General features: G+C 40.3%; 1 protein-coding gene across 4 annotated transcripts in view; it reads right to left on the reverse strand.

Annotated features, from left to right (window-relative positions):
* Window positions 1–13,848, reverse strand: part of HAO1 (hydroxyacid oxidase 1) — a 65,144-nt gene that overhangs the window by 33,392 nt on the left and 17,904 nt on the right. For all 4 annotated transcript variants that reach the window (XR_003793309.1, XR_003793308.1, XM_029221802.1 and 1 more), the window contains exon 3: window positions 5,811–6,066. Coding sequence is in view for 2 of the 4 variants with exons in the window: in XM_029221802.1 (XP_029077635.1) it covers window positions 5,811–6,066 (256 nt within the window). In the remaining 2 variants the exon portion in view is untranslated. The remainder of the gene's footprint in view (window positions 1–5,810; window positions 6,067–13,848) is intronic.

Raw genomic sequence — 13,848 nt, forward strand, 5'->3', positions numbered from 1 at the left:
CCATGCTTCCACTGCAGGGGGCATGGGTTCAATCCCTGGTTGGGAAATTAAGATCCCGCATGCTGCGCTGTGCAGCCAAAAAAAAAAAAAAAAGAGTGAATCATAAGACTTCAATACAAAATTAGGTTTAATGCTTTTAGTGTGCTTTCAGCTAAAATAGCTGGTTGTGTAGCTTGGGTGGCATCTATTAACATAAGGACATGAACATTCATATCCCAAGTAACTCTTTTCAACCACTGGCAAAGTTTTCTCAATAAGGATTGAATAGTTAGTCTAATAATTTCATTGACTCAGGTGGCCATTAAATATCGCAGAAAATTCCAACTCCATGGGAGTCATACTGGTATCCATCTATTTGCTGAGTTTTGGTCTGGATTTTAGCTGAAATACTTGGGTTTTTTTTTTTTTTTAATCAACCCACTTAGGGTTGTACATTTTATCAAAGACTTTGGTCTTCTGTGGTCATCCTAACTTTAATTAAGCTAACCTTCTGATCAATAAACATACCCTTACTATGGAGAGCTATTCCATTACTTAGAAATGATATTAAGTGATATTAAATGCCAAACTTCTAAATAATATTGTTAATAAGAAAAAGGTCCAGTCTGTCTATCCTATAGCAAAACCAGGGGGGAAGAAAAAGAATAATATCTGTATGTGTATATTCTCTGCATAGCACCCCACCCCCATCCCAAACAGGCTACAGTGTTTCAGCAGGGGTGGGGTGAAAGGGGGAAATGGATAGGAAAAAACAGAAACATGGATAAAATTATATAAATAACTGTTGTTATTCTTGGATGGTGAAATGCAGATCAACACTTGAATGAATGTTGCCTTACAGAAATTTCAGGGCACAATGAAGCCTTGTTGTTACTCTAAAACGTTGTTCAAAGCCAGAAGCCAAGAAAAAGTTTTCAGATATCTTGACAGAGACCCACGATGGAGTGTTTTACCCATGGCTCTGAAGGAAACCTCCATGAATGCTATTTTTATTAGAATTATGACATATACACAGAAAAACACTTAAAGCGGCTTCTGATAACCAAAGTACTCCATTTCATAAGGAAGGAAAAGGGCAACATCAAAATAATAACATGATTACTTGGGACTTAATTCTCCAAATCCCAATCTGTTTAATGACTCAAAGGCAAGGGATAGGATTTCTTCTTTGTAAGAGACTCATTGTGCCTTGAATGGCCCCCAAATATGCTTTTTAATCTAATATAAAAATAATCTTAGTTTTTAGTAAGTTAGTATTATAAAAAGGTAACAACTACTAAAGAAAGTTAACTTTATTAAATAACCAGTTGTAACATTGATAAAGATGACTATTACTGAGAAATATACAATATTTTGCATTGTAAGTATTGATAATGTGACATTAAAGATATAAAGATAAAGCCATATGTCTCCACTGTGGGAAACAAACTATAAAATAACAAACAGTATAACACACAGTATCAACACAATATGAGAGAGAGACATTCATAATACATTATAGAAATGGGTGCATGGAACACTAGCGTTTAATTCTGTGGTTAGGAGAACATCTCTATTGATTGCATAGCCCTGCTAATTTCTTCTTCAATGTGGCTGGGCAGTTGGAAGAAAGGTTCAGGGCAAGGATTTTAAGTATGAGCCCAAACCCTCGTTCAACTTCTTGTTTTATTGGGTAAATCTCTTATGATTTAGCACATTTTTATTGACTGATTCAACCTTACTTATTTAGCACCTACTATGTGCCAGTGTTTTAGTAAAATGGTCAAAAATGCCTGGCCACCTAGGGTTGATATTCGAAGCAAGGGAGACAGAAACTAAACAAGGAACATAATAAGTAATTTATGGAGCATGTTAGAATATAAGTGCTATACAAAATAAAGGGGAAAAAAAGAGCAGAAGAAGAGGAATGTGATCTGGTAGATGCTTAACTTGAAAGTTTAAATATGGTAAACATGGTCTCAATGAGAAGATATAGAGGAAATAGGCAGATCTGTGCTTTTGTAGTTGTGTCCTGTTGCTGCTATAACACACACACACCTAGAGGCTTTAAAGTGACACAAATTTATCATATTACAGTTCTGGAGGTCAGAAGTCCAAAATGTATCTCATTGGACTAAAGTCAAGGTGTCGTTAGGGCTGTTTTCCTTCCAGAAGCTGTAGGGGAGAATCCATTTCCTTTCCTTGTCTAGCTTCTAGAAACCACCTACAGTCCCTGATTCCTGATGCTATCACTCATATCTCTGCTTCTCTCATTGCATCTCCTTCTCTGACTCTGACCCTCCTGCTTTGCTCTTATAAGAATGCTTTCCATTACTGTGATAATCCAGAATAATTATCCCATCTTGAGGTCCTTAACTTAATCACATCTGCAAAGTCCATTTTGCCATGTAAAGTATTAATAACATATTCACAGGTTCTAGGGATCAAAACATGGACATCTTTGGGAGGTCATTATTCTGCTTAATATTATGTGAATTATACTGTGAACATTTTCCTAACCAAATAATTCAGAGGCTGTTGGGTCATGTACAAAGTCCTCCTTCAAATCCTTTTCTCCCTCCCTTGTGTCTCTATTCTGATCTCTACTGTTTATTTTTTATTTTTGTTTCCCAACATAAAGACATGTAGAGTCACCTCTGATGTCAAAATGTAAAGGAAGTGAAGTTAGTTATGCATTGATTTGGGGAAAGAACTTTACAGGCAGAGGGAAGAGTCAATTCTGAGGCTCTAAGGGGCAGGTGTGTTTGGCATGTTGAAAGAACAGTAGGAAAGCCAGAGGTTCTAGGAAGAGTAAATGAAGTTGAGGGAGCTGGGCAATGAGATCAGAGAAGCAAGGGGGACACTCACTGGCCACTTTTATCCAGAGAGATCGGGGAAGACAGTGAAGTCTGATCTATTTTTGTGGGCTGTGCTCTGGCTGTTGTGATGAATACATCATTTCAGGGCATAAGGGAGCATGTCCCTGGGCAAATCATCAAAAGTGTAGGTGTTATGATTTACCTTGATCTTAGTCGATGATTGGAAATTTCTTTTCTTTTAACTGCCTTGGTGCTGCACTGAAGAGCCAAATCTTAACCCGGGATAAATGAGCCACCTCTGTGGGGCATGGAGATGGAAGAAGGTCCCTGCCTCAGAGCCTCAGGAACCAGTCTGGTGAATTGGCTTCAATCCTCTCCTCTGCCGAGAGCAGATGAGAATTCGCTTTACTCCCCCTGAGTTTCGGGGACCTCTGGGCCACTTATACTGCACACATATGTGTGTTTTGCATATGGACCAAGCAGAGATTACCAAACTCCTGAACTCTGGCTGGTCCCAGACGCCAGGAGTCAGGTCCCGCCCCCTCCCCTCCAGGCAGAGGAAGCCGTGAGGGTTGGAAGGAGCCGCCGCTTTACAGACTCATTCTCCTCTGGATTTCCTGCCTCCCTTGCCTGCCAAACCTCATTCTGAACAGCCCGGCTTCACCTTCTGTGAGTCAGGTCAGTTGAGGAAAGAAACCTGATTTCATATCAGGCTGTAACAGATGAGCTTTTTGGTAGCATGTGGCCTCCAGCGGAAGCCTGGGCCTCCCATCATGTGCTCTGCCTTCACTGCTGAATGTGGGCCCCAGGGTGCTGCCCCCCTGAAGCCCACAGGGACAAACAGGGCCAGTGTATGCACTGGGGGCCAGGGCACCAGCAAGGGGTGTTTCCTGTGTTCCCCGTAGCCTGGATGTGTGGCTCATTATTTGATCATCTTCAGACGGGAGATGTGACAAGCTGGGGAGCCGTGGCCACTCCTGTGCACATCGACAGCTGAAAAGGGCCTTTGTCTCCCAGTCCCTCACGTCATCTGGGCAGGAGCCTGGGAGCAAAAAGGGGGAAAAAGCAAAGCAGCCTTCCCATTCCTGGCTAAATGGCCCTGGCACCCAGGAGCAAGAGATACCGGCCAGAATTAACACATGTCATCCCCCATCTAAGTAGATACCGCTCTGAAACACTTGTTATCCTGAGCAAGAAACTGTTTCCTAAGCTTAAAGAAAACCTACTGTATTATTTATTATTGTTGTTGTTGCTAGTAGAAGTGGTAAGAGGAGGAGGAAAAGGAATAGTAAATTCCTTTTTAAACGGCCAAAGCAAAACAATGAGGGACACTTCCTGTCAGAAGCCTAAATACTGGGAGACTAATTATTTTAGAAAATCTAAAAATGAAAGCAACCAAAATAGAGAAATAATGTGAATACAGGTTTCATATTAAGGAAATTTGAAACCATCTACTTTCTGACGAGTTTGGCAAGAAGTAGGAATATGTCAGGGACGTTTGTTTTTGTTTTTGTTCTCTTAGAAAGACAGGATGTTTGCGCAACTCAGTGTCTGGGATGCATGGAGCGGGGTGATTGACAGCTGTCAGGGGGAGCACTTTGTCATTGGGCCATTGACAGTATCCCATACAGAAATAATATCTTAAACCTACCTGGAAGTGTCACGGAGATAACATCACACAGCTCATTTACTTATGGTTTAACAGCAAGATTTTATGCACAGTAGCTTATACTTAAATAAGTTTACATACAGCAGAGCTATATGACAGTTATGTGACACATAAGACTATGGACTTATGTGATGCATGAGAGACATCCCATTCTCTAATACATATGGAATTCCTGGCTTCCAACAATCTTATTGTCCTTATGTGGAATGCTGATTTGATTTTGAATCTTTTAGATTTTGGATCTTTTAAAAGGATTAACTTTATATGTAGACAAAATAAGCAACAGTCCGTGTGAAGTGAGGTCTAGGATTCCAAAGAAGGCATCCCTCATTTCCTGTACTCTGTTGGATGCTTTGAAATCCCATCATCAAAATGTCCTCCATTAAAACTAAGATTTGAGAGTCACCTTTGATTTGAGGTCAAAGAGTTTTAGCCCTATGAAAAACATAAGGGCAGATTTTAGTGGGAACTGAGGGAAGGTAAAAACGAAGGGGAAGGGAGATCTGTAGCTTAAGGAGGTTGGGGGTCTTTCTCAGTAAACTCCATTGAGTTTCTAGTTTTAACTCAAGATGATTCTAATCTTTTACAGGGAAAAGGACAACAATTCCCTGCTGATGGATGGGCTCACAGTTTAGTTTTAGATTACTAGATACACTGTTTTTGCTAAGATGAATGAATGAGTAAATGGATCAAAGAACGAATGAACCAGTGAATAAGTTAATGAATCTTGATCCATAGGTGAACCACAACAAAAGAGGAATATTGCTGAAAGAAGAAGTAGTAGATGAAGGAGCAAATGTGTGGCTTCTTTTGTCTCCATTCTTTTAGCTTTCTTCAATCTTCCTTGCCAGAGTTGTTCCAAATACAATAAAAATAAAATTAAAAGGGTGCTTTTTTATTTCAGCAGACAAAGAAATAGGGTATTAGGATCACAATAACAAGCTGTTGTTTAGTTTAAATTAAATATCTTCTGTCTATATGGAAATTCATCTTACTCAAAGCCCTTAATGCACTCTGAGACATAATTTTTTTTTGACTTTTACAAGTATACAGCAATTCCTATCTCTGTTTTTATAGCTCAAGTACGTGACACCCATATAAGGGGTGTGATTTGCTGAGGATTATGTGGATATTGGACAATGGCACCATCTCTAGAGCCCAGACCTTGTCAGCCCTAGACAAATCCCAGTCAACCATACTTTGGGACCAACATTTTGTGAAGATCTAATTCCCCAGGGCACCCACGTAGAAACTGGAGAAAGTCTTTGGAGTTGGATCATGACAAGAGCAAAGAGAATTAGAAAACCAGCTCAGGGACCCAGTGATCAGAGACCCATGGTTACCTGAGTTGGGGTGGCAGTTTGAACCTGTTACGCACATCATCGAAGCGGTTGCCCAAGTAAGGTGTGTCCACCGTCACAAATATGGCCTTGTAGCCCATCCACTCAGCCCGTCGCACCAGCTGCTTGGTAACCTCACGGTCCTTGTAGATGTACAGCTGCAGCCAGCGAAGTGCCTCAGGACCAGCTTCTGCCACTTCTTCAATTGAGGAGGTGGCCCAGGAGCTCAGCAACATGCCCGTTCCCAGTGACCTGCAAGCTTGGGAAGAAAGGAGAAGATCAAGGTCAGTCTGGCATTTTCCCTACTCCAAAGTCTTCAAGTTATGGTTCCAGGGGTAAAGCCATCTACAAGGGCAATTTGGAAATAAGAAGTTAAGTCTTTAAAAGTAAGAAATATGCATTCCTTTCCACACTCTGTGAACCGATCTTGAAGACAAAAATGACTCAAATAGCCAAAGATGTGCTATGTATTCGGATAAAAAAATTGGGAGCAACTTGAATCTCCAACTTTAGGGGATTAGATAATCTATAGTTCATAAATAAAATGAAATATACACACCCATGGAAAGTAATATTTTTGTGATGGTTAATTTTATGTGTCAGCTTGGCTAAGCAATCGTGCCCAGATATTTGCTCAAATATGTCCAGGATGTTGCTGTGAAGATATTTTTTTAAAGGAGGTTAGCATTTAAATCAGTAGACTTTAAGTAAAGCAGATTACTCTCCATAATGTGAATGGGCCTCATCTAATAAGTTGAAGGCCTTAAGAAAAAGACTGACTGTTCTTGAGGAAGAGGGAATTCTGTCAGCAGACTGCCTCCAGACTCAACACCAGCTCAGCCCTTCCTGGGGTCTCTAACGTGCCAGCCATAGATTTTGGACTTACCAGTCTATACAATTGTATGAGCCAATTCCTTAAATCTCTCTCTCTTTCTCTCTCTCTCTCTCTCTCTCTCTCTCTCGTGCGCGCATGCACAATCCCTCTTTCATTCCACCCCTCTTCTTTTTCTGACTATGACAGTTACAAAAGAATGACATTGACAGACATAGACAGTTTTTCAAGGTATATTAAGAAAGCAGGGAATTCCCTGGCAGTCCAGTGGTTAGTACTCTGCGCTCTCACTGCTGGGGCCCAGGTTCAATCCCTGGTCGGGGAACTAAGATCCACATGGCACAGCACCCCCCAAAAAAAAGAAGAAGAAGAAAGAAAGAAAGAAAAAGAAAGCAAAAATCCTCCAAAATAACATATATAACATGATTTGTACAAATGTGATTATTGGTGTATGAACCTAAACAAACTAATTGTTAATTATAGGTGGGAGAGTTTAATTTTTCTTCCTTTTTAAATTTTATCTTTTAAGCTTTTGTTAAAGGTGCATCTACTATTTATGTTGTCTTTTAAAATTTTATACAATTCATATGTTAGACATTTCAAACAGACATCAGTTACCTCACAATCTTTTAAACAAGATATCAAAAAATGAGCAAATAAATGAAAAATTAGATAAAATCATGTAACTTATTGTCTTAGAGAACTTGAAAGAACATGGGTGATAGGCTTTTTTCCAAAAATAGGTAGTCAAATTGGGGTCAGCTTTAGTGCAGGAGAAACTGATAAAATGTTTGTATGCCAAATGCCAAACATACCAAGAGATAAATAATAAATATATAAAACTGACTGTGTGACCCTGGGTCATTCGACTTACCTGTGTCCCTGCCATATATCAAATGTGAGTAAAAGTCATCCAAGTGACACTTACAGGGTGATGATAAGAATCAGATGACATGCTGTTTATAAAGCTACTCTGAGAGGTTAAAATGCTTTCATGCTTCTCGAACTTTAGCAGGCAATCAAATCCCCTGGAGTATTTGTGAAAACACAGGTTGTGAAAAACACCCCCAGAGTTTCAGATTCAGTCGGTCTGAGATGGGGCCCAAGAATTTGCCTTTCTAACCAGCTTCCAGGCGGTACTGATGCTGCCAGGCCCTGGACCACACTTTGACATTTAAATAGCATTGTCATTTGATAGTAAAACTCTAAGTTCATCTGGTAACAAAGTGGATTTTGTTTTTGATAAATGTTACTTTTCCTATGTCATTGAAGGTGTTTTTCATCCCTATTTTTCAGGTCACAGGTCAGATAAAGAAGACTTAAGCTGGAGATTATATTATCTATGGGTTACTAATCTGTTTCCTCCAAGTGTTCCTTTGAGAATTTCTCTCATAAGGACTCATGATTTGCAAAATATTGTCCAAAAAGACCACATTTTAAGTAAGTAATAATAAGTAGTGATATGTATGAACATCCTGAACCATAGTGTTATTTTCATTGAGTTGTAAATATGGAAAATAACTCTAGGTCATCCAGTGCTGTTTGGAACAAACACTAGAGGACAATGATTGCTGGGATCAGAATCTCCTAACTATCAATTTACCACAAAGAAAATGTGTCCTGAAGAGGATGTGGCCTAAGTAAGGTCACAGAGAGATGGGCAACTGAGTGAAACAAGAACCCAGCATGTCTGACCACTCCCACAGGGCAATGATTTTCCTAGAATTCCCAGATGCTCAGAAGACTCCCCTGGTATCAAATATGGATAAATGTACTCCTCCAATCCTTCAGGGCCATGACACCCAAGGGACACCCACAGTTTTCCATATGCCTGAGGGACAATACCATGGCCAGAGTTCTGTGAAAGCATGGAAATTTGGAAACCAGTGGGTAAGGCCTGCCATTGGTTTCCAGGTGCAGACTGTGGCTGCACAAAGTGGTCCAGCTAAGAGGACTAGCACATGATAAGGCACCTTTTTGTAGTTTATGAAAAGGCATCATGCAGGCAACAGCAGCTCTGCTAATAAGGATCAAAAATCCTCAAACAGATCTCCTTGAATTCATAAGAAATATCTACAGACATTCCACACAGATTGTTAAAACGCTACAAACCAATGCACCAATGATATTTACTTTACTTAAACTATCAAACTAGCAGGAGGCTTCAGCCTTAACAAGCATTTTGCCCATTTCCCTTGGGTAAGCATGTCTGGAGTAAGGTAAGGCCAATCTGTGCCATCTGGTTCCTGAGTCTTCTGGCTTTGATACTAGTGGTTCCTGATGCTATTGGTGCTTGAGGTTCATTTTCCAAGATTAAATAATACAGGACTGAAATTTTGAATCAGGGTCCCCCCAGATTCTAAGTTACCATTGTTTCCAGGTATAGGCATTCAATAAATACTTGGTAAATTAACAGGTTTGCTCCAAGACAGCCTCCTGGATGCAGGGGGAATATCAGAGTCTGTGTTGACATATTATGAATTGAGGCTAAGATGCTACTCCCAAGAGAGAACAGGAGCAAACCTGAGACGGCTCCATGTTTCTTGGAACATATATTACCAATGTGCTATGATCCCCATTAGCTTGTGATTATTTGCTGTGATAAAGAAAAACATTACTCTGAACAGCCAAAGCAATCCTGAGAAAGGATTGAGCAGAGGAATCAGGCTCCCTGACTTCAGACTACACTACAAAGCTACAGTAATCAAGACATTATGGTACTGGCACAAAAACAGAACTATAGATCAATGGAACAGGATAGAAAGCTCAGAGATAGGGCTTCCCTGGTGGCGCAGTTGTTGAGAGTCCGCCTGCCGATGCAGGGGATGCGGGTTCGTGCCCCGGTCCGGGAAGATCCCACATGCCGCAGAGAGGCTGGGCCCGAGAGCCATGGCCGCTGAGCCTGCACGTCCGGATCCTGTGCTCCACAACGGGAGAGGCCACAACAGTGAGAGGCACACATACCGAAAAAAAAAAAAGAAAGCTCAGAGATAAACCCATGCACATATGTTTACCTTATGTTTGACAAAGGAGGCAAGACTATACAATGGAGAAAAGACAGCCTCTTCAGTAAGTGGTGCTGGGAAAACTGGAGAGCTACATGTAAAAGAATGAAATTAGAACACTTCCTAACACCATACACAAAAATAAACTCAAAATGGATTAAAGACCTAAATGTAAGGCCAGACACTATAAAACTCTTAGAGGAAAACTCAGGCAGAACACTCTATGACATAAACCACAGCTAGATCCTTTTTGACCCACCTGCAAGAGAAATAGAAATAAAAACAAAAATAAACAAAAGGGACCTAATGAAACTTAAAGGCTTTTGCACAGCAAATGAAACCATAAACAAGACAGCCCTCAGAATGGGAGAAAATATTTGCAAATGACAAAGGATTAATCTCCAAAATTTACAAGGAGCTCATGCAGCTCAATATCAAAAAAACAAACAACCCAATCCAAAAATGGGCAGAAGACCTAAACAGACATTTCTCCAAAGAAGATATACGGTTTGCCAACAAACACATGAAAGGATGCTCAACATCACTAATCATTAGAGAAATGCAAATCAAAACTACAATGAGGTATCACCTCACACCAGTCAGAATGGCCATCATCAAAAAATCTAGAAACAATAAATGCTGGAGAGGGTGTGGAGAAAAGGGAACCCTCTTGCACTGTTGGTGGGAATGTAAATTGATACAGCCACTATGGAGAACAGTATGGAGGTTCCTTAAAAACCTAAAAATAGAACTACTATACAACCCAGCAATCCCACTACTGGGCATATACCCTGAGAAAACCATAATTCAAAGAGTCATGTACCACAATGTTCATTGCAGCACTATCTACAATAGCCAGGACATGGAGGCAACCTAAGTGTCCATCAACAGAAGAATGATTAAAGAAGATGTGGCACATATATACAATGGAATATTACTCAGCCATAAAAAGAAATGAAATTGAGTTATTTGTAGCGAGGTGGATGGACCTAGAGTCTGTCATAGACAGTGAAGTGAGAAAAACAAATACCATAAGCTAACACATATATATGGAATCTAAAAAAATAAAGGTTTTGAAGAACCTAGGGGCAGGATAGGAATAAAGATGCAGACATAGAGAATGGACTTGAGGACACAGGGAGGGGCAAAGGTAAGCTGGGACGAAGTGAGAGAGTGACATGGACATATATACACTACCAAATGTAAAACAGATAGCTAGTGGGAAGAAGCTGCATAGCACAGAGACATCAGCTCGGTGCTTTGTGACCACCTAGAGGGGTGGGATAGGGAGGGTGGGAGGGAGATGCAAGAGGGAGGGGATATGGGGATATATGTATACATATAGCTCATTCACTTTGTTATACAGCAGAAACTAACACAACATTGTAAAGCAACTCTACTCCATTAAACATGTTTAAAAAAAGAAAAAACATTGATGAATTACATCCACTGTTTTCAACACAGTTTTATGTTAGAAGGAGATAAGGGAGCCTGGGATTTGCAAGAACCACTCACAGAGACAGTTGAAAATTTTCTTACCTCCAGTAAGGACAGATCTAAGATTCCATTGGTACATACCAGCATGACAATTCAGCTTGTTAAAATATTGAAATACTTCCATTCCTGTTTGTAAATAACCATGGCTCCAAAGTAAATGACCCCTCTTCCTGAGTCCCTTCAATGTGACATCTCTCTTTTCTCTCACTAAGGAGTCTCTGGATTCCCCAAACCCCACACACCCACACAATCCAGCAATTTAAAGGCTGGTGCCTGGCAGAGCTGGGTACGTCCAGACCACCATTAGAGCACTAGAGAAAAACATCTGAGCATCTCTTGCAATTGGTCAAAGTCTTTGCTCTACTGGTTGCTAAATATTTCAAATATCACCTTGGCCTCAGAGATAAACATGTGTCCTTCCAGCTCATATTGTTCTTTGGGGGGCAAAAATTATCAGCTTTTGAATTTTGTAAACCACCTAGCGTAGTCAGATTTTGTTGAGAAATTCTAATTCGAGTTATCCTAGTCTAGCGTCAAAAGCTCAAAATTGTTGAAGTCCATTTTCTCTCCCTATTCATTTTCCACAATGAAACTCTCACCTGCTCTCAAAAGTAGCAACTGTCAGATTTCATTCTACAAAGGGCAGGGGTCAACTTTCATAGACCTCCATTCCCAAAATGTGGTGCAGCAACAGAAAACTCCAAAGCACGTCGCCTTTTCCCAACTCCTGGCAAAATGGAGATCATCTCTGAGGTGATATTATTGTAAAGGCAAGGCCTGGCTCTTGCCCATGATGAGGGTCCCCAGTATTTATCCAAGTCTAAAAATCTTGGCTTTCATAATAGTGAGGGTATCCTAGAAACAACGTACCCAGGAGCCTACACCATTAAGTAAACATTGATCCCATATGACTATTTCCTTACTTCCACAAGCTCTTTGTTTCATCATCCCTAAGATATACCTTCAAGGATAGACACCTAAACTTTAAATGCTCTAGATATATTCAGACTTTGTTTATATTTGACATTTCTTTTTCTTCTTTATTTAGAGGCAATAGGAATACATTATGCCATTGCTATTAAAAAATGCATATCACTCACACACACACACACACACACACACACACACACACCACTAAAAGAGACACTAGTAAGGTTTTGGACCTTGAAACATCAAAGATAAAACCCTATAAATGACCTACGTGATAACATCTATCTCTCAGAAAGACAAGAGCCAATGGATTGAGAGTCAGAAGGCCTGGGCTACAGTCCCAGCTTTGCCAACTGAGGCACATTTCATCTGCAAAGTTTGTCTAACCACAGCTGCTGCCCTGCCCACTTCATAGTGTTGTCAGATGGTCCACTGAGACAATGTTTGTGGATGTTTTCTGGTAAACTCTAAAGCTAAACAATTGTAAAGGGTTAAGTGAGAGAATGCCTAATACTATTTGGGAAAAGAAGTTCTAGATAGCTTTTTAAATTTTCCGAATTTTGCCGAGGACCTGGATTCCTCCTCATTATTCACAATCTTCTCAACACACAGCTTTCCTCTGCAATGGTTTTGATGCGTAAGACACTCATTTATCCTTGCAAATATATGGGCAAATTCTCAGTACCTGAAGCAAGAAAGCACTTAAGGGAGAGAGGAAACTTCTCCAGGCCAAGGAATTCTGGGCTACGGCTGATCCTTTCCATTAATACATTCCGAGGGTGTACATCTTTTTGGAAAGTCAGGGACAAAACAAAAGCAAATAATCTAGGAGGTGTAACAAAAACATGCATTTCCCCACTCCTCATGCCTACCCTTTATTTGCCTACAGACTTCCATGGAGAGAACTGTGTGGTAAATCTATGCGGCTGCCAGCTTTTGCTAAGTCCAGCCATCAAGCAGTAATACCTAGAAGCAATGGTTTCAAATTCTCCCTACACTTTTTGGTTTCTCTCCTCTTTTATTTGCAATACAACTGCAAATATAATGATATGGAAATAATGAGATTAGTATCATTGTTTATTATCAGCTATAACCCCTCCTCCAACCCCAAAGTGGGCTATGGGCTAGTGGAAAATGTTGGTGCATTGCGTTTAACAGAATAAAAGTTATCCTCAGACCTATCCAAATGAAGTTTCTTATTAGAATTAAATCACATGCCCTAGGCTGGGGAAATGCTTCAGGGTTTGCAATAATCTGGCATAAGATCAAGTTAATTCTTCCTCCCCAGACCACCATTCAATAGAAATAACTCAGTTTCCTACACTATGAAACCTGTAATCAACTACCAAGGTTTACATCACTTCATATTAGATATGAATTCAGCCCCCCCTGGGGTTGATGCAAATGCTAAACTCTGATGTTTAGAGATTTGGCTGGGCTAGAACAGGTAAATAGCTTTGCAAAGCAGCATGAGCTGGCAAAATCCTCCCTGTGGCTAAGGAATGCAATTGTACTTCTAAATTTTGCCAAGGTTTCATTTTACATCAAGCCTAATAACAACATTTATTTCTAATCCAGGTAATCTGGATGTGAAGTAGAGAAGACAGGAAACCTATTGTGGCCTTAAATTTTAGGCATGCTAAGTCTGCCTGTCCCAATTCTTTAATTGAAAACTGCTTTGTACACGTCTCTCTTGTGTATCTTAGAGTCTGCTTCGCAGTTCCTTGCTCATTGCAGGCAGTCATCACGAAATCAGCTGGCTCTCAGAAGGTCTTAG

The sequence above is a fragment of the Monodon monoceros genome, unplaced genomic scaffold (assembly GCF_005190385.1).
Source record: "Monodon monoceros isolate NGI ecotype Baffin Bay Population unplaced genomic scaffold, NGI_Narwhal_1 Super_Scaffold_13, whole genome shotgun sequence".
In the NCBI taxonomy this organism is placed as follows: Eukaryota; Metazoa; Chordata; class Mammalia; order Artiodactyla; family Monodontidae; genus Monodon; species Monodon monoceros.